The sequence below is a fragment of the Siphateles boraxobius genome, unplaced genomic scaffold (assembly GCF_051911475.1).
Source record: "Siphateles boraxobius isolate OS27281-9 unplaced genomic scaffold, OSU_SipBor_1 12, whole genome shotgun sequence".
Classification (NCBI taxonomy): domain Eukaryota; kingdom Metazoa; phylum Chordata; class Actinopteri; order Cypriniformes; family Leuciscidae; genus Siphateles; species Siphateles boraxobius.
Window position 1 is genome coordinate 2,040,702 of NW_027508722.1, and position 21,799 is coordinate 2,062,500.

At 37.4% G+C, this 21,799-nt stretch overlaps 1 protein-coding gene across 1 annotated transcript; it reads left to right on the top strand.

The window, feature by feature from the left end:
* The first annotated feature begins 1,546 nt into the window (after nt 1-1,546).
* Nucleotides 1,547-20,416, top strand: sim1a (SIM bHLH transcription factor 1a). Its single transcript, XM_077205830.1, has 12 exons — nt 1,547-1,709; nt 1,979-2,483; nt 6,046-6,125; nt 6,782-6,871; nt 6,972-7,080; nt 7,158-7,243; nt 8,252-8,451; nt 9,983-10,089; nt 10,687-10,834; nt 14,232-14,397; nt 15,920-16,319; nt 17,415-20,416. The coding sequence occupies exons 2-12, from the start codon at nt 2,309-2,311 to the stop codon at nt 18,077-18,079; spliced, it is 2,226 nt and encodes a 741-aa protein (XP_077061945.1). The 5' UTR covers nt 1,547-1,709; nt 1,979-2,308; the 3' UTR covers nt 18,080-20,416.
* The last annotated feature ends 1,383 nt before the right edge of the window (nt 20,417-21,799 follow it).

Here is a 21,799-nt window from a genome sequence, read left to right on the forward strand (position 1 = left end):
AGGGTAAAACTCTTTAATTCTCTTCTCTGTCATTATGACTATTTATACATATCACTTCTCCAATGAAATTAAAGATTTTAAGGAATTTGACGCTGTTTAAGTAGCACATTTAATGCATTTAAGCATATTTTTTTATCCATCATATTAGTAGATGTTGAAGTTTTGATATATCAATATTAAGGATGTAATGGTTTGCTTTCACTGCTGACATAGTTTATACAAAATGATCAATAACGGTTTATCTTCTGACCAACTCTTTTCTGCAAAGGCTTGCTTGGAAATTAAATCAGACACCGTAAAAGTGTGATTAAAAATCCTAATTGTTTAATTGTTTTAAAGCGTTGATTTATTGACGATGGTTTTAATGGCAGTGGTTTTGAGTCCCTACTGAGGACTTCATTATATATTGTAAAGTATTTTCGATTGTTCTCTTTTCCACCGACGCCGTTTAATCAGAAGCAAATTCCGGCTTTAGGAAAAGGTTAAAGCAGCATCAAGCGTTTCGTGTTTCAGGCTCATCCTGTCTGATTTTCTCCTGCTTCAGGTGATTTCCTCTCTCTCACACACACACACACACACACACACACACACACACACACACACACTCTGATGCCCTCCAGAGACACAGCGTTCAGCATTCACACATCAACATCTGCTGCATAAGAACAGGCTTTTTTGTTATTCCTCCCTTAAAAATGTTATGATTTGATTTTTTTTTATCATAATATCTATCTATATAATATTTATTTTTAAATATTTTATTATCATATTGGCTTTCATTGATATCACAGAAAAGGCTAAAATGTAAAACTAGTTTAAATAGGCTATTATAATATGTGAAGAAATCTAAAGTCTGCCGTCCTGGAGAGAAATGCTGGATCTTTGTTCAGCATGACACTGATAGAAGAGTGGGATTTATTCCCATAATCAGCTGTTTATGATCTGCTCGGTTGTATCTTTCCCATAATCAGTTTGTGTTGCTGCAGATTCAAAAACAATAATAACAACAGCTCTAGTGTAATATGCCTTTAAAATCACATGAACACCTGTATTTTGTTATTTACGTTGCATATTTATAGATATGTAGTTAAATGTTGGTGTGTACTGTATAGCCTACATTTAATTATGTATTGTATATATATATATATATATATATGCTGGTTATATTTTAGGTAATTTGATTGATGCTCTTATTTTAACAAAGGATAATTTGGCAAAAAAATCCATTATTTTAATTTTGCATCAATTAAATTATTTTAATTTAGTATGTTTTCCTGTTGAAATATGATAGATAGATAGATAGATAGATAGATAGATAGATAGATAGATAGATAGATAGATAGATAGATAGATAGATAGATAGATAGATAGATAGATTTAAATGCAAATGTTATTCATAGTGTCTTATGGGTCAGAGTTCAGCGCTTCTAACAAATCCTGATTTCTCATGGATCGGCCGCTAGTGAATGTGATCCAATGGGAAAAATCCTGTCTGGCGCTTCAGTGTCCAATGAGCTGAGATCAGGGGAGGGTCCGAGTGTTAGCCAGACAGAAAGACTTCAGCAAACTCCTCCAAACACGATCCTTCTGGATTCAAAGATGTTTGCTGTGGAATTCAGCTCGAATTAACGCCAGTCTGGATATTTCTCGTTGTGGAGTTATGGATTTATGAAGACAGCGCGAGCTTGCGGTGTGATCTGCTATATGAGGTAAGACGACGTGCAAGTTTTAGCCTAAAGTTTTACTTTAACAAATGATGATGTTATAAAGGCGAAATACTCAGATGCGTTCAATGACATTCCCGCATGCATAACAATAGATATATCAAAACTATCGGTAGAAAGAAAATTCTCAGTTTAAGACAATAGCTAAACGTTAATTTAATGTTAGTATTAAATGTGTGGTAGTTCGTTTTCCTCAAAAGACACGCGCATTTCAAAGTCGGAAGAGAAATGAACGTGAATCTGCTGTTTTCCAGGAATATTATGCGCTTCTGATGGATGGATTGATGGAAGCAACTTTCTAATGAAGAGATTCTGGGCCCGAGTGGATTTCATGTGTGTAAATTAAGACTCACTGCGGATTAGACAAACTAATCATAATCATGAAGGTCTGTTTGTCTCAGGTCTGCGTGTAAAACATCTAAGGAACCGCTGGAAAGAGTTTGGGAATTGGGAATGGCAGGAACGCTTTCAGGACGCTTCTGAACCCTTCCTATTCGGGTATCCGTGCTGAGATCTTGAGTTTGATGTGACATCTTGAGTTTGATCTGAGATCTGGATCGGATCTGCTGTGAGTCACCGGGAATATGAAGGAGAAGTCGAAGAACGCGGCGCGCACCCGTCGAGAGAAGGAGAACAGCGAGTTTTATGAGCTCGCCAAACTCTTGCCTCTGCCCTCGGCCATCACCTCTCAGCTGGACAAAGCCTCCATCATCAGACTGACCACCAGCTACCTGAAGATGAGGATAGTGTTCCCTGAAGGTACGGAAGACCGTTCGTGTGTGTGTGTGTGTGTGTGTGTGTCACCGTTATGGACGGCGTCTTCTGCTTGAAGCCTAACGAAATATTTCATTTTAGTAAGTTTAACAGCATAAGGCCTATTGCTGTAGTTTCAGCTATAATAATAAGAATAATGTAGGGCTATTAGTATTATTATTATTATTATTAATGTGGTGTTATTACTAAAAATATTAACCGTTCCTATGGATTGTTCAGAGAGTGGACAAACCAACTGTTGGTTTGGGTGTAAAAATTGGAGAGAGAAAAAATTAAAACGACCTTTGGGTTTAAAAATGTAATTTAAAAATTTAAATCAGAGGTCGGGTTTGTCCATATTTGACCCAAAGATTGGTTGAAACAACCCAGCATGTTTGAGTGTGTCGTTATTTATTTAATTACGTTAGGCCTATAGTTTTGTTTTAATAGTCTTTTGATCTTGACATGTTAGCCTATTTGTAGCCTAAAATAAAGGCCTTAAAGAACAGCGTCGTTTTACAGCAGTAACATATAGGATCTCATGCACTGTATTTTCAGAAATAGGACCTTCCGAAATCATCATCAAACATCCCAAAAACATAGCGTTAGTAAAAGTAGTAGGCTAATTACGATGTTTTAAGAAAGACGACTTTATAGGAGGCCTGTTCGTTTTTAAAATAATAATAACGCGTGGCGAACGCGGAGCGAAAACATTAAGGTAGTTGCGGCCTGCCACACCGCTGCATTTTGATTCGTTTTATTTAGCCTATAATCTGTAAATATATATAGGCCTAAGTTATATATTCTTTCCTTAATTTTATTAAAGCAAAAATGTGTTCCATGACTTTTATTAAAGCAAGTAGATTGATTGATTGTATTTTAATATAAATGTAGTTCCGACACTCGCACACAGACTCAGACATCATTATATTTCTGATTATTAGCGTTAGCTATTATTTTTCACTTTCTGTTCTGCGTGACTGAAGACAAGCAGCGCCAATAATCATCATCCGATAAACACCTGATATGAGGACACGAAACAAATATTATCGACATTTATTATTATTGTTTTTATTATGTTATTATTATTATTATTATTATTATTATTATTTAAAAAATAAAACATTTAAAAGGCCATAGTGGTTTGTGGATATGCCATCACTCAGCGCGGTTGATAAACACCGACATTTCATCATATTATGAATTGTCGAAAATGACGAGTAACATCAAGAGAAAAGACGAGCTCAAACAGTGTAAATACATGAAATACATCAACAGCATAACTCCTGCTTTCAAGCGTTCTTCACCCATGCGCGCGCATATTATCTCTTAAATGTGTGATGACATGCCTATTACTGGCTTGAATATCATTTTGAAGAAAGATAAATAGATCATGTTTATTATACATTATAGATCTATTGTATTTCTAAATAATGTAATAAATGTGATTAAAATGTTTGAAACCTGCTGTATGCCTAGAAACGAAGCGGCTTGTTGGTTCTCTGAAACAGATAAAGAGAAACAGGAGTGAAGTAACTGATGTATTTATTCGTGTGAATTATTCGGCTCGCGGTGTGCGCGTGTAACAGGTTATATTCAAATAATATAGTAAAAATACACTTTCCCTCTGTCTATCCTGGATATACCATTATATACATGCTCCTCCGGCACTGCTGCATGTGCTGGAATCATTACACTCGAATAAATGTTTTAATGTGAATGAAACCCGCGCGGGTTAAAGGTCAGAGAGGTCAGAGTAAAGACAGCTCGAGGAAATGAGACAGTAAAGTTTTATTAGAAAATGAAGGAAGGTGGTTTTATGGTGATTATTTATTGCTCGGCTGTGAAGAGAATAATTCTGACGGACACTGCTGTCAAATAATCCTCGAATATTCCACCAGTCTAATAAATTCACTTTATGCAATAGGCCTTGTTTTCCGTTTTTATCTGGTTGGTGGCTTTTTATCCCCTCTGTGGTTTTCGCTCATATTTGGTTCATATATATATATATATATATATATATATATATATAGGCTATATATATATAATTTTTTTTTAATCAACGATTTCTCTTGGATGTAGCCGTTTTACGGTCATTCGAAAATCAAAAATGGCAAAAGCTTATAGGCCTAACGGTCATTTATAGGCCTACTATTAGAGAATAAAATTGGCATAGCCTAATGAATAAAAGACATTTCGGGCCTGTGAAATTAAATGTTCTCTGGAGCGCCGGAAGAAACGGGTTCATCGCTTTTCCAGAAGAAGTGCTTTAAAATGACTTTAGTTTTCTTTGGAATCCGAAACATTTCTCCTGGAGAGATTCATTGATGTATTATTTTGTGTGTGTCTTATTGCTGATGTAAAGTTCATAATGTGATGAGCTCACGTGTGTTCAGATTCAGTGATTTCCCTGCGAATAATCTTTACATTAAAAAATGCTGTTTTTTAACCCATGTTTGGGTAACACATGGACAACCGTTGGTTTATTTATTTTTTTACATTTTTAAACCCAACGGTTGGTTATTCCTTACAATTTAGACCCAACGGTTGATTTAATTTTTTACATTTTTAAAACCAACGGTTGTTTTACATTTTTAAAGCTAATTATTGTTTATATTTTCTTACAATTTTAAACCCAGCAGTTGTTTTTAATTTTGTACATGTTTAAACTAAATAATGGTTGGGTTTGTCCATATTTGTGTCCAAATTTGGATCCATCGGGATGCGTTCACGCGCATTGCGAGTCTCCGACGGCGGTTAAATCGCGCCCAGTCAGCTTCATGTTTTGAGAGCAATTATGATTGTTTCGACAGTTGTATTATTATTGTTATTATTAATTTTATTATTTTGTTATTTAATAAACTTAAATATTTGTAGGCTATAACATAAAATGTGTTTAAAGCTCAGTCTCGGTCGGTCTTGATTTTTAGCTATCACAGTTTAGCTATAATATAAAAATATTTATTTTGTTTAAATTTTTAAAAGCAGCAAGAGTGTTACATTTTGTATCTGTATATTTCCTGCCTGTCTGATAAAAAAACGTCTTTGTTTCCACACAAAAAAAAACCCAGAAGTGTAGGCTATTTTCTCTGAGAATATGGTTGTTTTCAGTCAGCTATTTGAGGAGCAGAGCGATTGTTTCTGCTGGATAAACGCGAACAACAAATGTTTGTTTAATATTAAAGTGGAATCAGAGCTTTTGCTTTGATCTGGTGTTTGTTTTCGTGTGATTTGCATTTCAATAAGGATTGTGTGTGTCAGACTGTTTGCTTTATCGAGTTTCACCGCCTTCATAAATACTCCTCATTTACATTCAGCGTGTTTACAGTGAATTCAGTGTTAAAATATTGACTAACTGATCGTCAGATGACGATAGACTATTATTTTTGCTGCTGTTATTTTTTGCGCTGTTGAGGTAGAATTTTATCAGTCTATTGTTCCATCACGAATGCACATTAGAGGCATTTCATTTTTACGCTAAGATTATTTTTAAGTCAGCTCTTTTCAGTAGCCTCAGCCTATATGATTTTCTCTATTGTTATTTGTAATAAACGGATGTGTTTTTTAGGTCTCGGGGAATCTTGGGGTCACGTGAGTCGCAGTTCTCTGGATAATGTGGGCCGAGAGTTAGGGTCTCATCTGCTTCAGGTAGAGAACACACACTCTCATTACACACAAATCATTATGATATGTAATGATTCAAATGTCCCTATAGGTTAATTCTGACACTAAATTATGAAACTGCTCTATCGGACTTTTTTTTTTTTTTTTCAACAATTGTGTAGAATTCGTGTCAGTTCGGGTCGCATTGCTTGTGGACATCTAGATATCAAGATTTGAATGTTTTAAATGTTAGCTTTTTGTAGGTAGCTCTGATATTTGATAATTTCCTTAAATTATTAAAATTAATTGTATAAATGCTTCCTGTGCCTATTTATATGTTTAAGCCTACTTATTGTTACAAATAGAACATAAAAGCTGTATTTAATCAATGATTCAAATGTTAAATGTATTGCATCTTGTCCTAAAATGATAAACAAGTAATTGATTTACTAGAGCTAATGAATTAATGTAAATGAACGCATTAATAAATTGTCCTTTAAATTTTCGGTTACACTTTATTTTATGGTGTCTGTGTTACAATGTAATTATCTAATTTAATAGGCTACTGAATAGTAATATTGTTCTTACTATGGGGCTATTTGGTTTAGGGCTAGTTGCATGTGTTAAAGCACAATGTATAATAACTACTATAGAAATGTAACATGTGTAACTAGAATAAAGTGTTCTCCTATTTTCTTCAGACTTTGGATGGCTTTATTTTTGTGGTGGCTCCTGATGGGAAAATCATGTACATTTCAGAAACGGCGTCAGTGCATTTAGGGCTGTCACAGGTAAAGTGCATGTTTCAGTGTTTGCTGTGTTTATCTGGGTTCTCGAGGTCTCCATGTCTCGGTCAGCTTTGACTGCAATGACAGAAGCTCATTTTAACAGGTAGAGCTGACGGGGAACAGTATTTACGAGTACATCCACCCGGCGGACCACGACGAGATGACCGCAGTGCTGACCGCACACCAGCCGTATCATTCACACTTCGTCCACGGTGAGACACACACTCACGCTCTTCTGTTCATCTACATCTGTTTATACACTAAAGAACTCTTACTGTTCTGTTTCTAGAATATGAAATGGAACGATCTTTCTTTTTGAGAATGAAATGCGTCCTTGCTAAAAGAAACGCAGGCTTGACGTGTGGCGGATACAAGGTAGGCCGGGGTCATTTTTTATTATTTATGTTTGCTGTTGTACATAAAAGTATCGGTAACACTTTACAATAAGGTTCATTAGTTAACATTAGTTAATATGAATTAACAAAGAGCAATACATTTGTTACAGTATCTTTGTTAATGTTAGTTTATAAAAATCCAGCTGTTCATTGTTTGTTCATGTTAGTTCACAGTGCATTAACTAATGTTAACAAATACAACCTTTGATTTAAATAATGTATTAGTAAATGTTGAAATTAATATTAACTTAGATTAATAAATGCTGTAGAAATATTGCTCATTCTTAGTTCATGTTAACTAATGAACCTTATTGTGAAGTGTTAGCAGATATCTTTATTATATGAAGAGTTAGGCTGAATACAGGTCAATATTTCTTTGAGCTTCCCATCATGGGATAATTTTATCATATAACTTTAATTTTAATTACATTTTTTTTGACTTAAGAAGCTCATAAACATGCTTTATCACTATAAAAACCTGAAATAACCAATTAAACAAAGTATTATGCAATCATTTTAGACATTTTTTCATTATATAGAGTCAAGAATCCTAGAGTTTTATTGAGAACCTTTTCTCATTTGTAATGGAGTGTGAGGAGCTCGTCATGTTTTAAAGCATTCGGCATCGTATCATCTGTCAACAAACAAGTATTCATTACTTTAATGAGCTCATTGTTTCTGACATTAATTATTACATTGTTTAATACATTTTTAGCTACCTGTGATTTGGTATATGTACATTTCTGAAATACATAACTTAGACAGTTTCCTCTGATAATAACAGATCACTGTAAATTGTAATGTGGACTCATGTATTTTCTGTAAAGCTGCTTTGAAATGATGTGTATTGTGAAAAGCGCTTTACAAATACATGTGAGTTGAATATTTTAAGAAGTCAGCATGCACAGTGTTCAGAAGGTACTTGTATCTTCAGTGTTTTGGAGCTGTATTGCTGCATCAGTGAGTGTGTGTGTGTGTGTTCCTGCAGGTGATCCACTGCAGTGGGTATCTAAAGGTCCGTCAGTATAGTTTAGACATGTCTCCGTTCGACGGCTGCTATCAGAACGTGGGTCTCGTGGCCGTCGGTCACTCTCTCCCGCCCAGCGCCGTCACCGAGATCAAGCTCCACAGCAACATGTTCATGTTCAGAGCCAGCCTGGACATGAAGCTCATCTTCCTGGACTCCAGGTACTGTGTGTTCTGGGCAGCACACTCGGTTTGGGAACACTTTTTTTTGTTTACAGTGTCCTTGTTACATGTACTAACCATAGTAAAAACAGTAAATTAAGCATTATTACATGCAACTAACCCTAACCCTATAGTAAGTACATGTTGTTAATTAATATTACTCAGCACTAATGACACTGTAACACTGACACCTTAAAATAAAGTGTAACCCTTGTTTTATTGGTCCCAGTTTATATTAAGTGGCTTTAAGTACTATGTACTTGCATTGAAAAATAAGTGCTATGTACTTATTGTGTTGATGTTGTATTGTAAAACACTTGTGCTGCTATTGAGTTGTGATACGGGAAAGGTTAGGGACAGGTGTGTGTGGTGTCGGTCAACAGTGTAATTATAAATGTAATCAATTACAGCTGTAATTACATGCAAGTATTTTCACAATATAAGTACAATGTAAAAACTACACAATAAGTCCATTGTATCAAATTATTAATTTCGATGTAAGTACATAGTACTTAAAGACACTTAATATAAAGTGTATTTATATAAGAGAATATAGGCAATGAGGCCTGAAGACCTGATGCAAACTGTTGTTACCGTGTCATTTCAAATTATATTATAAGCATAACATTTTGAGTGAAAGTTGAAATTTAAAAATTAAATATGAATTTAAGAACATCTCAGGTTTTGCCATTTTAATGGAAGCAAGAAAACGCTGTAAAAATGATTTTTGCATTAAATTAAGCTGTAAATTAAACAAGACATTATTATTGGAGTACACGCTGCAGGAAAATATTATTCCAGTCTTTCCCTTTTCATTCCGTGTGTTACTTGCCATTTCTTTGTAATTATTTGTGAAAATTGCTATCAATTTCTAAGTGAAAATTGTTTCTACACCAATTTGTTTCTGTGCATCTGAGGAGATGACATGATGTCACTGATTTCCAGGATTAGTGAGCAAAAATAAGGGCATAATCTTCAATATGCAGTATATTTTTTTAGTTTTGCTTTAAATATAGTCAGACTTTTGGATTCAACTTTATGTATATATATATATATATATATAAGCTGTGAGTGATATATATATATATATATATATATATATATATGCATTATGGGAAATATTTTTTTCAAAGCAGTGAATGACACAAACAGAAGCTCGTTGTGTGTGTTGGTGTGTAAATGCAGATTTGTTTAAACACTTATTTGTTTCTCTGTGCTCATACACAGCTGTGTTTAGTGAGCCACGTTTGCACGTTGGGTTTACATTTAACCAGATTTGTCCGGTTCTCCCACGAGCCGGTGTGTGTGTGTGTGTGTGTGTGTGTGTGTGTGTGTGTGTGTGTGTGTGTGTGTGTGTGTGTGTGTGTGTGTGTGTGTGTGTGTGTGTGTGTGTGTGTGTGTGTGTGTGTGTGTGTGTGTGTGTGTGTGTGTGTGTGTGTGTGTGTGTGTGTGTGTGTGTGTGTGTGTGTGCACAGGTGTTTGTGCTCACGCCAACACTATTGTTATTCCGTTGTGTGTTTGTGTTTGTCAGGGTTGCGGAGCTCACTGGCTACGAGCCGCAAGACTTAATAGAGAAGACACTTTATCATCACGTCCACAGCTGTGACACTTTCCATCTCCGCTGCGCGCACCACTTGTGTGAGTTAGGTTTGTTTTTCCTCATTCCTTTACAGCATCTATGAATGACAGCAGCTTTAGTGACTCTCACCGTCTCCTTCACGTCTTCAGGTACAACTGTGCGCAGTAATTGATAATGCCACATTGCAGGAGATGAATATGATTTCCCTGCCTCAACATGCTGATTTGAGCGTGTACTTTCATTAAACATGCAATCAATTTGTAACTAAATTAGCCAGATTTAAAATGAGAATTTTTCTCTCAGCATGTTCAGTCCTTAAAAACACAATTTTCTATTATCCATTGTTTTATATATTGCATTCCTGACTGCAGCACAACACGGCTTATTAAGAGACACAATATTTGACATTATTTGCTATAAATAGTTATTAGGCTGTGAGAGAAACGGCAGCTTATGGTTTAAACATGCAAATGAAAGCAGTAATTAGCTTTCACTGAATTAAAAGGTTTAAACGAAACATGCGTAAGGCCACAATTTTTCTAATGGAAGTAAACAGCAAATGAATGAATAATTGTTTTCACTTGCGAGATGGCGTGTGTGATGTGGAGGTGTCAGACTTGCGCTTGCATTGATTGATGGTGTGTTTCTGTGTGTAGTGCTGGTGAAAGGACAGGTCACCACTAAATACTACCGGTTCCTGGCCAAGCAGGGCGGCTGGGTTTGGGTCCAGAGTTACGCTACGATCGTCCACAACAGCAGATCCTCCAGACCACACTGCATCGTCAGCGTCAACTACGTCCTCACGTGAGTCTACACGTCTGCAAAACGCCAACTTTCATTCTCATCATCATTGTGCGACATTAAATGATATTTAAAGCTACGAAGCTTTTTAGAGTGATTAAAAAGGACATGTATTTATAATCATAGTTAAAAGAACACGGTGCATTTGTAACCTGTAGTTTTGAGTATTTCAACATTCAGAATTAATACATTTACTGCACATCGATTTAGTCTATTCAGCTGAAGACAATTTAGTTTTAATATATTGTAAAATGTAAATTTTAGCATTATTACTCTAGTCTTCAGTGTCACATGATCCTTCAGAAATCATTCTAATATGATGATGCTAAAAAAACATTTATGATTATTGTCAATGTTTTTATGGAAACTGATACATTTTAAAGGTTTTATTGATAATAATAGAAAGTTCACAAGAACATTGTTTTCTTTTGCAACATTATAAATGTATTTACTGTCACAACACAGATCAATTTAATGCATCTGTACTGTACAAAGAAATTATGAACACATGCAAAAACATGTTGAAAAATTATGTTGAGTCAATGTATGCTTTTTCTTGTGAGCTTTTTCTTGTGAGCTTTTTGTTTTTCTATGCATTTTTTTTGTTGCAGAGTAAAATAAAACCTGTAGCTGTAGTTTGTCAAATTATTTAGTCAGAGAAATACCTTAACCAAGTTTAGTGTAAAATATTCAAAAAATATTTTCCACATATTTTGATGTCTTAATCTTAATAACTGGTAGGGTCCTTCAGAACAAACATCCCCTCCAGACATCACTTTTGGCCAGAACTGTACTTAATGACTAACACGCATGCAATATATTAGGCAAAAGTGTAGCAAAGCCGTATCATTTCCTCAATCCTCCGTCTATGGCTGTGTTGAATTGCACACATTGTTCCACTATGGAATAATGGCTCATTTTAGTGAGCTGCAACCATCAGTAGGTTCAACACAATATCTTTAAGGTTCAGTTTGATGGTGTTTGCAGAGATCCAGTTGTGACAGTGACTGTGTGACTGTAAATTGCCCTGATGCTCATCAGTCAGTTTAGGGGTGGCATTCCTGTTCTTGCTTTATATAATATGCCAGCTGCATGTACAGGAACTGCATGGGAGCCAGGGGTTGTGGGTGATTTATTTGTCATGCATTCATACCGACAAACTCTGTGCATTACCACAATGAACTTTTCCAATGGAGCTCCCTGGAAAGAATGAGGTGGGATTGAGCAATGGAGCCATCGCTCACATACGGCTTTGAGCGAGGAGTGTGTGTGCAAGAGCGAAACGCAGCATTTGTGCGCACACGTCTAGAGAGCCCATTAGAAGTGATGCCAGCATCTGGAGCATCGACTCCCCCTCTCGTTCTGCCTCCTTTGCTATCTATCTGTTACATATGTAAATGCATGCCAGAAGAACCTTCATTAAACCAGACTGGTTTTAATATGCCAGTCTGCTAATAGCCTGCGAGCGTCAGACAGCTCTTCAGCCACAGCTATAAAGGAAAAGTGTTTATGAGGTTTAATTAATAGGCTGTAAAGATGAGTGTTTATAGCTCACAGCTTGCTAAGAGCGTTTTTTGTTTTTTTGTCATATTCCATGATTTGGTTTCCTTGGGAAGAATGATTTCCATAAAAGTGTGCATTGCAATGTAGCCATCACGAGTGTGAGATCTGTTTACTGTTTAACCTCTCCACTCTCATTCAGAAATGCACAGCTAGTGTTTGGTGAGAAAAGGAAACGAGGTGGATGTGTCTAGGGTCTTATCGTGGTGTTATCAGTCTACTCACACGGGCTGTGAGGTGTGAAATGAGATTGTGTGTGTGTGTGTGTGTGTGTGTGTGAGAATGGCGGCTCAGCTGAATGTGATTGTGTGTATTCGCTAAATCACTGACATCGGCCAACCTGTTGCATCACCTTAAAGGAGTAGTTCACTTCAGAATTAAAATTTCCTGATAATTTACTCTCCCCACCTAACCCAAGATATTCAAGTCTTTCTTTCGTCAGTCAAAAAGAAATTAATGTTTTTAAGGAAAACATTCAAGGATTTTCCTCCATATAGTGGACTTAAATGGGAACCAATGGTTTGAAGGTCCAAATGTGAGTTTCAGTGCAGCTTCAAAGTCTCGACACGATCCAGCCGAGGAATAAGAGTCTTATCCAGCCAAACCATCTGCCATTTTTTCTAAAAAAATATATAATGTATATATACTTTTTAACCACAAATGATCGTCTTGCACTAGATCTGCGATGCATCATGCATTAAATAATCACGTTGGAAAGGTCAAATGGCGACGTAGGCGAAAGTAACGATCCAGTGTTTACAAAGCCAACGTGCAAAGACTAAGTCAAACGGCATTTACAAAAAAAAGGTAAAACGCAATGTCGAGCGATTTTGAAGTTGGAGGAATTTTTTTTTATTTTTGAACCGCGACCTTTCAACATGATTACGTAAAGTGTGGCGCATCGCAGATATTTTGTGGCAAGACAAGCCTTTGTGGTTAAAAAAGACAATGTTTTTTCTAGATTAGACTCTTATTCCTCGGCTGGGATCTTTTCGAGACTTTGAAGCTGCACTGAAACTCACATTTGGACCCTCAAACCATTGGTTTCCGTTTTAGTTCACTATAAGGAGAAAAATCCTGGAATGTTTTCCTCAAAAACCTTAATTTCTTTTCGACCAAAGAAAGAAAAACATGAACATCTTGGATGACGTGGGGGAGTGTAAATTATCAGGAAACTCTTAAGTGAACTACTCCTTTAAAGGGTTTGGCTTTTGCCTTCAGGCCTTGATCCCAGAAAAACTCTGTTTACAGAGAGTGTACAACAATTTGCGTCAACTTCACATCAACGATCGAATGGATGTGCACATGCGTTTGTGTGGGTGTATGTGCTTTTTCCAAGATGTCGCCATCTGCGTGCAATCCCATTAGTCTGAGCCAGGAGGGAAGCTGGCGTCGGCGCCTGGATAGCATACGTTCTAGCCATTGTTTTCTGAAAGTTATACATCACTGGGAACAGAAATCCATACAGCACTTTACTGAGAAATCAATTCCCATTTCCTAGTTATGCCTTATGTGGTGATCCCTGTGTGGGTTTGATTTAGCCAGACATAGCTCTTAATCTCACTGTGTATTTGAACAGAGCCTTCAGCCCTCTGCCGTATGTTTGTAGGAGCCTTGTTCCAATCCGGCAGGAGAAACAATGCAATTCATTTTCTGTCCTTGAGTCTTCCTCACACACTGCTTCACAAATGAGCATGGAGCCTGAAAAATCTTTTTTTTAAAAGCCTGACCGTACATTTAGGTAGGAATGGTAAACTGAAAAGGAGAAATGCACCAGTACACGGCTTTTATAAAGCAGTTGCAGGGTTCGACGCTCAATGCTGTTGTCATTTCTCAACAGGGACACGGAGTACAAAGGACTACAGTTGTCTTTAGATCAGGTGACGTCCACCAAACCCTCGTTCACCTACAACAGCCCCTCCAACCCCGTCAGCGAGAACAGAAGAGTTGGCAAGAGCAGGGTCTCCCGTACCAAGACCAAATCGAGACTGTCTCCCTATTCACAGGTCAGTTTCAAGTCAAGTCACCTTCATTTATATAGGGCTTTTAACAATATGGATTGTTTCAAAGCAGCTTTACAGTGATAATAGGACATGAATGTAACAGAAATTTGGCTTTACAGCAGCTCTAGAATAAAGTTATATTCCAGCTAAAGTTAGTTTTGATTGATTCACTTCCGTTGCAAAGATCATTAGTTATTAACTTAGGGGCCACTAACACGACACAGAAAACCCTTAATGCGTTCTGGCCGCTCACTCGCACAACAGCAGTGTCTGGGGCTCGTGAACGCAAACCTTGAAATAGGTTCCAAGGTGCAAGCCTTGAAGAATATATATATATATATATATATATATATATATATATATATATATATATATATATATACATAGATACATACATATACAGTGTCACAGTAACACATTCCAGTCGGCTGGTAATGGTATATTGGAAACTCTAGGAAGGTCTTCTGTTGCTGGGAAGACTTCGAATGTGATTTACGCAGCTAGGACATGTTCTTAAACATGTAACATTTCCATAAACCAATCATTGCCTTCTAATTTAAGGTGTTGGTTAGTGATAGGGTTACACTCTGGAATAACATGCAATCATTGCATTATAATTTTAAGGGTAGGGTTGGGGTAGATTTAGGGTTGGATGCTAGGAATGTTGGATGTTGATCCAGGGACATGTTCTATGTGTGTAAATCACACTTGTGCACAGTTTTACTTTTGCCCCTAATGGTAAAGTTATAAGTTGGCTGTGTTTCCAAACCTTGTTCCTGGAGGCACCCCCAATAAATCAATCAATCAATCTATCAATCAATCTATCCATCACATTTATTTATATAGCACATTTAAAAACAACACATGTTGGTCAGAGTGCTTTACATATACCACGACCTAACAAATTCATAGGTCACAAACTCTTCCTAATCAAACACAGCAGAAACAACTCATCAGCTCATTAGTAGAGATGCTAAGGGCCAGATTTACTAACAGCTCCAGCGCAAACTGTCTTTTGGTGTTAAAACAATTTATTTACTATTGATATGCAGTGAACAAATTAATGCTGAAAAGTCGTGGACAGGGTTATTTTTGCGGCTGATATTATCGCATACATTTGTTGGAGTTTCCCTTTCAGACGCAAAATGTATGGGAGGAGAGAATTTCAATGAATCATGCAATGTAATTTACTAAGGTTTGCGCTCGTCAATTTTATGGTATTTGTGCCATTATTTACTTCCCAAAAAAAGCATGTCTTAAACCAGATGCAAGTTTGCACTGATTTTGGTAGATTGTGTTGGTCATTATGGAAATGATCCGGCTGGATCTGTCTTCTTTAATTTGTGCATCGTCTGTAAATAACTTGCTAAGCTTTCCACTCCCATCAGTGCTTTTATGGGATTGCGCTCTCACGCTAATTTTCCCTGTTTAGTAAATCTGGCCCAAAGGCCAGAAATGGATAAGGAAAACAATCCAAAATGTGGTTAGAAACCACTGTATTAATGCATGTTGTTTTCTTGTGCAGTATCCGGGTTTCCCCACGGATCGCTCGGAGTCAGATCAGGATAGCCCGTGGGGGGGGAGTCCTCTCACGGACTCGGCATCTCCTCAGCTTCTGGAGCAGTGCGAAGGCGTAGACTCCTCATGCGTGTACCGACAGTTCTCCGAACCACGGCCGCTGTGCTACGGCCTCCCGCTGACCGACGACCACTCCTCCGGCGACCTCTACGGACACACTCATTCCGAGTCCTGCGACAGGGGGCGCTGTAAGGCCGGGCGATACTTCCTCGGCACCCCTCAGCCTGGGCGAGAGGCGTGGTGGGGTGCGGCCCGCTCCGTCCTGCCGCTACCCAAGCCCTCGTCCGAGAACGGGGACAGTTTTGATGCTGTGATGCCACACATTACCTCTATCCATAGCCTGCAAGGTGTGTTTCTTTTAGTGGATTTATAGTTTGCAGGGGTGTAACAATATATCGTGTCACATATATATCGCAATACAAAAATGCAACAATATGTATCATGGATAGTGACAATATGTATTGTGTATAATTCACCCAAAGTATCGCAATAATATCGTATCGTGATATGTATCGAATCGTGAGGGTATCGTTACACCCCTAATAGTTTGAAACCAAATGTTTTTCATTTTGGTTTGTTCTGAGCAGAAACAATATGTTTTGGCCTTCCAGTGGCTACTTTCCAAACCATAACCAGTTATAACCAAGTAAAAGGTTACAGGCACACTCCTACTTTTTTTTAAATGAAATTTAATAATGTTCTTAACCTGCTGTTTAAGGGTACTTTCACACTGGCAGTTTAGTTCAAAACGGGGCACGGTTCGCATAAAAAAATGAATAATGTGAAAGCTGTAATGCGCACTAGTGTACTGAACCCGAGACGACCTGAAGGAGGTGTAGCGCGATTCACGTGAATGTGAAAGCAACATGGACTCTGGTGCGAACTTGTTCAGGAAGAAAAGTAACGTGCATATGCATTTTAGCTGATTAAACTGAATTAAACTAAACTTAATACATGTAAAGGATGATAGTGTTGATGATTTACCTTGGAGCGCAGAGTATTCGCGTATAGTGAGTGCAATCAGGGCGGCGAATTAATGGCAATCCAATGTCCGCTCAAAAAGAGTTAAAAAGCAGCAGAAAGACGCCTTCATGCTACGCACATACAGTTAACCCAAGTGTTGTTTTCTCGGCTGCACATATTAGTACCGAATTAACAAAAAACACTATATATTTTCCGCGTTCTGTTTTCTATCATGCGGCGTGCTCGGTTCGATAGAGTCAAGTTTAGTGTGAAACCAGACCAACGTTGGCACTTGAACTGGGACCGCAGGAAACGTGCCCAGTGTGAAAGCCCGTAAAATAACAATTCTACTCTAGAACAATTGAAAGAGATCTTTCCCTCTTTGTTGTTACACTCAGCCAAAGAAAAAAAAGTGTTTGTTTTTGTTCCTTGAATCGTGTCTAATTCCACATGGTAACCCTGATGTCTTCCCCTTGCAGTGAGGGGTCACTGGGACGAGGACAGCGTGGTCAGCTCTCCTGATGGCGGCTCCGCGAGCGATTCAGGCGACCGCTACCGCACAAGTCCTCAAGAGCCCAGCAAGATCGAGACATTGATTCGAGCCACGCAACAGATGATCAAAGAGGAGGAAAGTCGTCTGCAGCTGCGAAAGGCTCATACAGAAATACCTTTGGAGGCTACAAACGGTCTGGCCAAGAGCCACGGCCCGTCATTTCACACTGACTTTCCCCAGTCAGGTTTGCAGGGAGTGGTGTGTCGGGGGCCGGCTCAGGGGATAAGCCCCGCCCCCAGCCCTGTTCCTCTGTCCCGTCTCAGCAGCCCCATCGCCGACAGACTGGGGAAAAGTAAAGACTTCATGCAAAATGAGCTTTCCTCATCCCAACAGCAGCCGCTGTCAACATGCGCCGTCTCTCCGACCCCCGCGCTCTACCCCTCACAAACCCGCCAGTACCTGGAGAAACACACGGCCTACTCACTCACCAGCTACGCACTAGAACATCTGTACGAGGCCGACAGCTTTCGAGGATACTCCCTGGGGTGCTCGGGTTCCTCCCATTACGACATGGCCACTCATCTACGCATGCAGGCTGAGCAAACGCCGGGTCATAAAGGCACCTCCGTCATCATCACCAACGGTAGCTGATGCTAATCACACCACTCAGCGCTTCACACTCTCACAAGCTAGCCTAGATTTGCTTTGATTTGCTTTTTCTTAACTCTTTCCCCATTGGCATTTAAAAAAAAAAAAAAGTTGCCACCGCCAGCATTTTTGATCATTTTCAATGCTATCTCGCCACCATTTAAGAGTATAGTGAGTATAAAGTGGCTAATTGGTACGAATTCTTACAACCTCACTAGTACAAATTCGTACAATTTGCCTAAACCCCAGTGATGGGTAGGTTTAGGGGCGGAGTCAGAAGTAGGTCATTCGTACGAATTCATATTAATTGGGCAACTAGTAAGATATGTACGACTTTGCAAAAATCTTACGAATTCGTATGTGAGGTTGTATGAATTTGCCACCTCGTATAATACTTACGAAAAGTGCCGTGAGATCGGGTTATTTTCATAAATATTTCATGGAATATGTTGTTGTATGAATATCTGAGAAAAGAAACAGACCCTCTGCTTTTAAACAAGAAAAAACAGTTTTATTCTAGCTTTATCCACTCTTTTTTTTATCAACACATTTTATCATAAAAAAGCAACATTTTGAGCAAAAAGCTGAGGAAGATCTTGTCAAAGATCTGATTCAGAACGATGATCAAAACACAGATCGAGTAGATCGAGTCCATCAACACCCTAAAGCTTCACCGTCCTAAAGCTCGTCCTGGGTCGACATTTCATTCAGCAACATTAGGCAGTTTTGATTTATATGCTGTTTAATGTTGATGATCGCATTATTTTACATATGCATCAGCTTACAAATGATATCGCTTGTTTCTGCTTCTTCTTCGCCTGAGTTTTGATCAGGAGATTCAGTAATCTTTCAGAAGATGTGTAACAGCGCCCCCTACAGTATAACAGCGAAAACACGGAAAGCTGGAAATTTCCGTCAGTGGTGGGGAAAGAGTTAATTGTTTACTAGTAAAGAATTAAACATCCTTAAAACAATTATTTACCTAAAAAGCTAAACTGCTTTAGATATTATCACTTCACTGAGAATTAATTTTTTCTTCAAATTTAATGAGGTTTATCCTCAAGAAGGAAAAAAAACACTTAATTAATAGAATAAGAAAACTGAAAACAAGACTTATTGTCTTATTCAATTTTGTATATTATAATAATCATCTTATTTAGGGATGTTTAGATATTTTTACTGGAAAACAAGATTAAGAACATTTGTTCAGTGTATTAATCTGTGAAAGCGACACTCGATTCATCTGTTCACAGCTGAAAAGGGTTTGTTTGTTGAATACTTTATATACCTGATTATCACATTTCTATCTTAGCCACTATTATAAGCTGTAAATTCTTGAATGAATGAGGATTTCCCGAATCATCTCTGGAAGTAAGAGAATTAATGAAAATCAAGAAATTACAAGGCTTTGTAATAGCGGTTTCAAAGGTCTAAGCGGGAAAACAGTATTTAATTATTTAATTCACTGTTCGGTCACAGATACTTTGTGGTTTAAGCTACACGTAAAAAAATGTTTCGGGATCGTTTGTTTTTTGTTCATTTTTAATGCACAATTCTACATCCATGGCCTCAAATTCCATCCGGGTCATTTTCCCTGTTTACTTGATGAGACACAGCAGTAGCCTGATTTTAACAAGTATATTTGTGGCATTGGAGAATATACATTTTAATATCGCAAGAAAATTTTTTAAGCAGCATGTTGATCAGTAACTAGTTCTAATGCAAAATGCAGCATTAATTTATTATTGTTTCATAACTGTTTAAGGTTGCTGTAGAATTGAATCTTATAGCTCATGTGTACTGGAGTAATTTTTTTTTGTAGTTGCATATGTCCATCTGTGTTTGGACCCGTTTCAGTCTTCTAAGTCACAGGCTGAAGATTCAATTTGAAACTTTTATTTATTTTTTTAAACAAAAAAAAAAAAATCGGTTGAGCACATTATTGTATATTATTGACTTGAACAAATGAACCTTTTTTTTGTCCTCCTGCAAGCCTCTTAAATGTCAGCCTTTAAAATGAAAACTGAGATTATGCAATTATGAAACACTCAAATAACTGGAACAATAGAGAAATGAAGTGGCTGTAGCGCTGGTTGGATTAGTTAGTGAGTGATTGACAGTTGCTGCTGTTTGGTGATTTGAGGTTTACACTGGAGCTTTTCTGACAGACTCCAGCCTTTACCTCACTCCTTCTTCATGTATTTATAAGAAACTGGCTGTTTTCTCAGAGTGAGAAAAAAATATTTATGATGTACATACTCAAAATGCACCCCCCCCCCCCCCCCCCCTCGCACACCAAATAAAATGATTTGAAATGATAAAAATTAAGTTGTTTTTAAATACGGTGTGTGTTTATTTATGATTTATGATTATTGTCAGTATTGGCATCAAAATTAAATGCCTTTGTTTTCTTTCATGCATCAGTGTTTCTGAACATATAATGATGGGTTTTTTTTCATATACTGCAGCATAACTTTTTCGAAATTGATTTGCTTTTAATCTTGACATTGTTCATCCGGTGAGACCTTGAAGAACTCAGGTTAAAAATATCTTATGATAGATATATCCACACTAATTTGATCATTATTCATGTTTAATATGATATTTCATACTCACTTGAGAAATTAATAAATGATTGCAAAGTTGTTCATTCATTGAAAGGCTGCATGGTTCTTATTTTTAAATGTTTATTCATTTTATTTTGGATCATTATTTTATTTTGTCAATTTATTTTTGTGTCAAGATTCATGATCAAATGACTCACATTTATGATCAAAATGATCATAAAAACAAACAGAATTTAATCTATTCACTCACATTTTACTTCATTAAGTCCAATGAACACTAAAGCTACAGAAAAATAAAACAATACATGAATCTTAAAAAAACAAAACAATAATCTGGGCTAAATATGCTATATTAGACATATTTTTATAAATATTTCATATTTTTAACATCATTGGCTGTGAAACTGTCTTTACACTTTGCATATGCATAAATGCTTTTCTACAGATAATGAAGATCATGTCCTTCATAAAATATTCTATGAAGCTGTGCTTGTATGATAAAGTACAGGATTTATTTAATTTGTTCGATTTATTTTAAATTCAAAATTAGAAATAATTTGCACAAATGTATTTCATCTGCAAGACCAGTCATTTCCCCGATGTGTGTGTGTGTGTGTGTGTGTGTGTGTGTGTGTGTGTGTGTGTGTGTGTGTGTGTGTGTGTGTGTGTGTGTGTGTGTGTGTGTGTGTGTGTGTGTGTGTGTGTGTGTGTGTGTGTAAGGAAGCTCAGGTAAACCCTTGGCCGTCCTGACAGGTGTGTTGCTAGGCAACAGTGAGTAACAGACAGAATGAGTGATGCTGCTGTGACTCTACATACATCACATCGTAACACACACACACACACACTTAAGTCTCTGTTCGCAATGCCTTGTGCTTATTATGAGCAGACATCAAAAAGCCTACATCAGAAAAGTCCACATCCTTCAGTGTGACTTCTGGTTCTAATTGAAAAGCATTTGCTCCAAATATATAGGCTACAGTATACACACACACACACCCACTCACACTCTCTCTCTCAAACACACTAACACAGACTCACACAGAGACACACACACACTCAAACACAGACTCACACAGACACACACACACAAACACACACACTCTCTCACACTAACCAGATCCCCTAAACCTACCCATCACACACACACACACACACA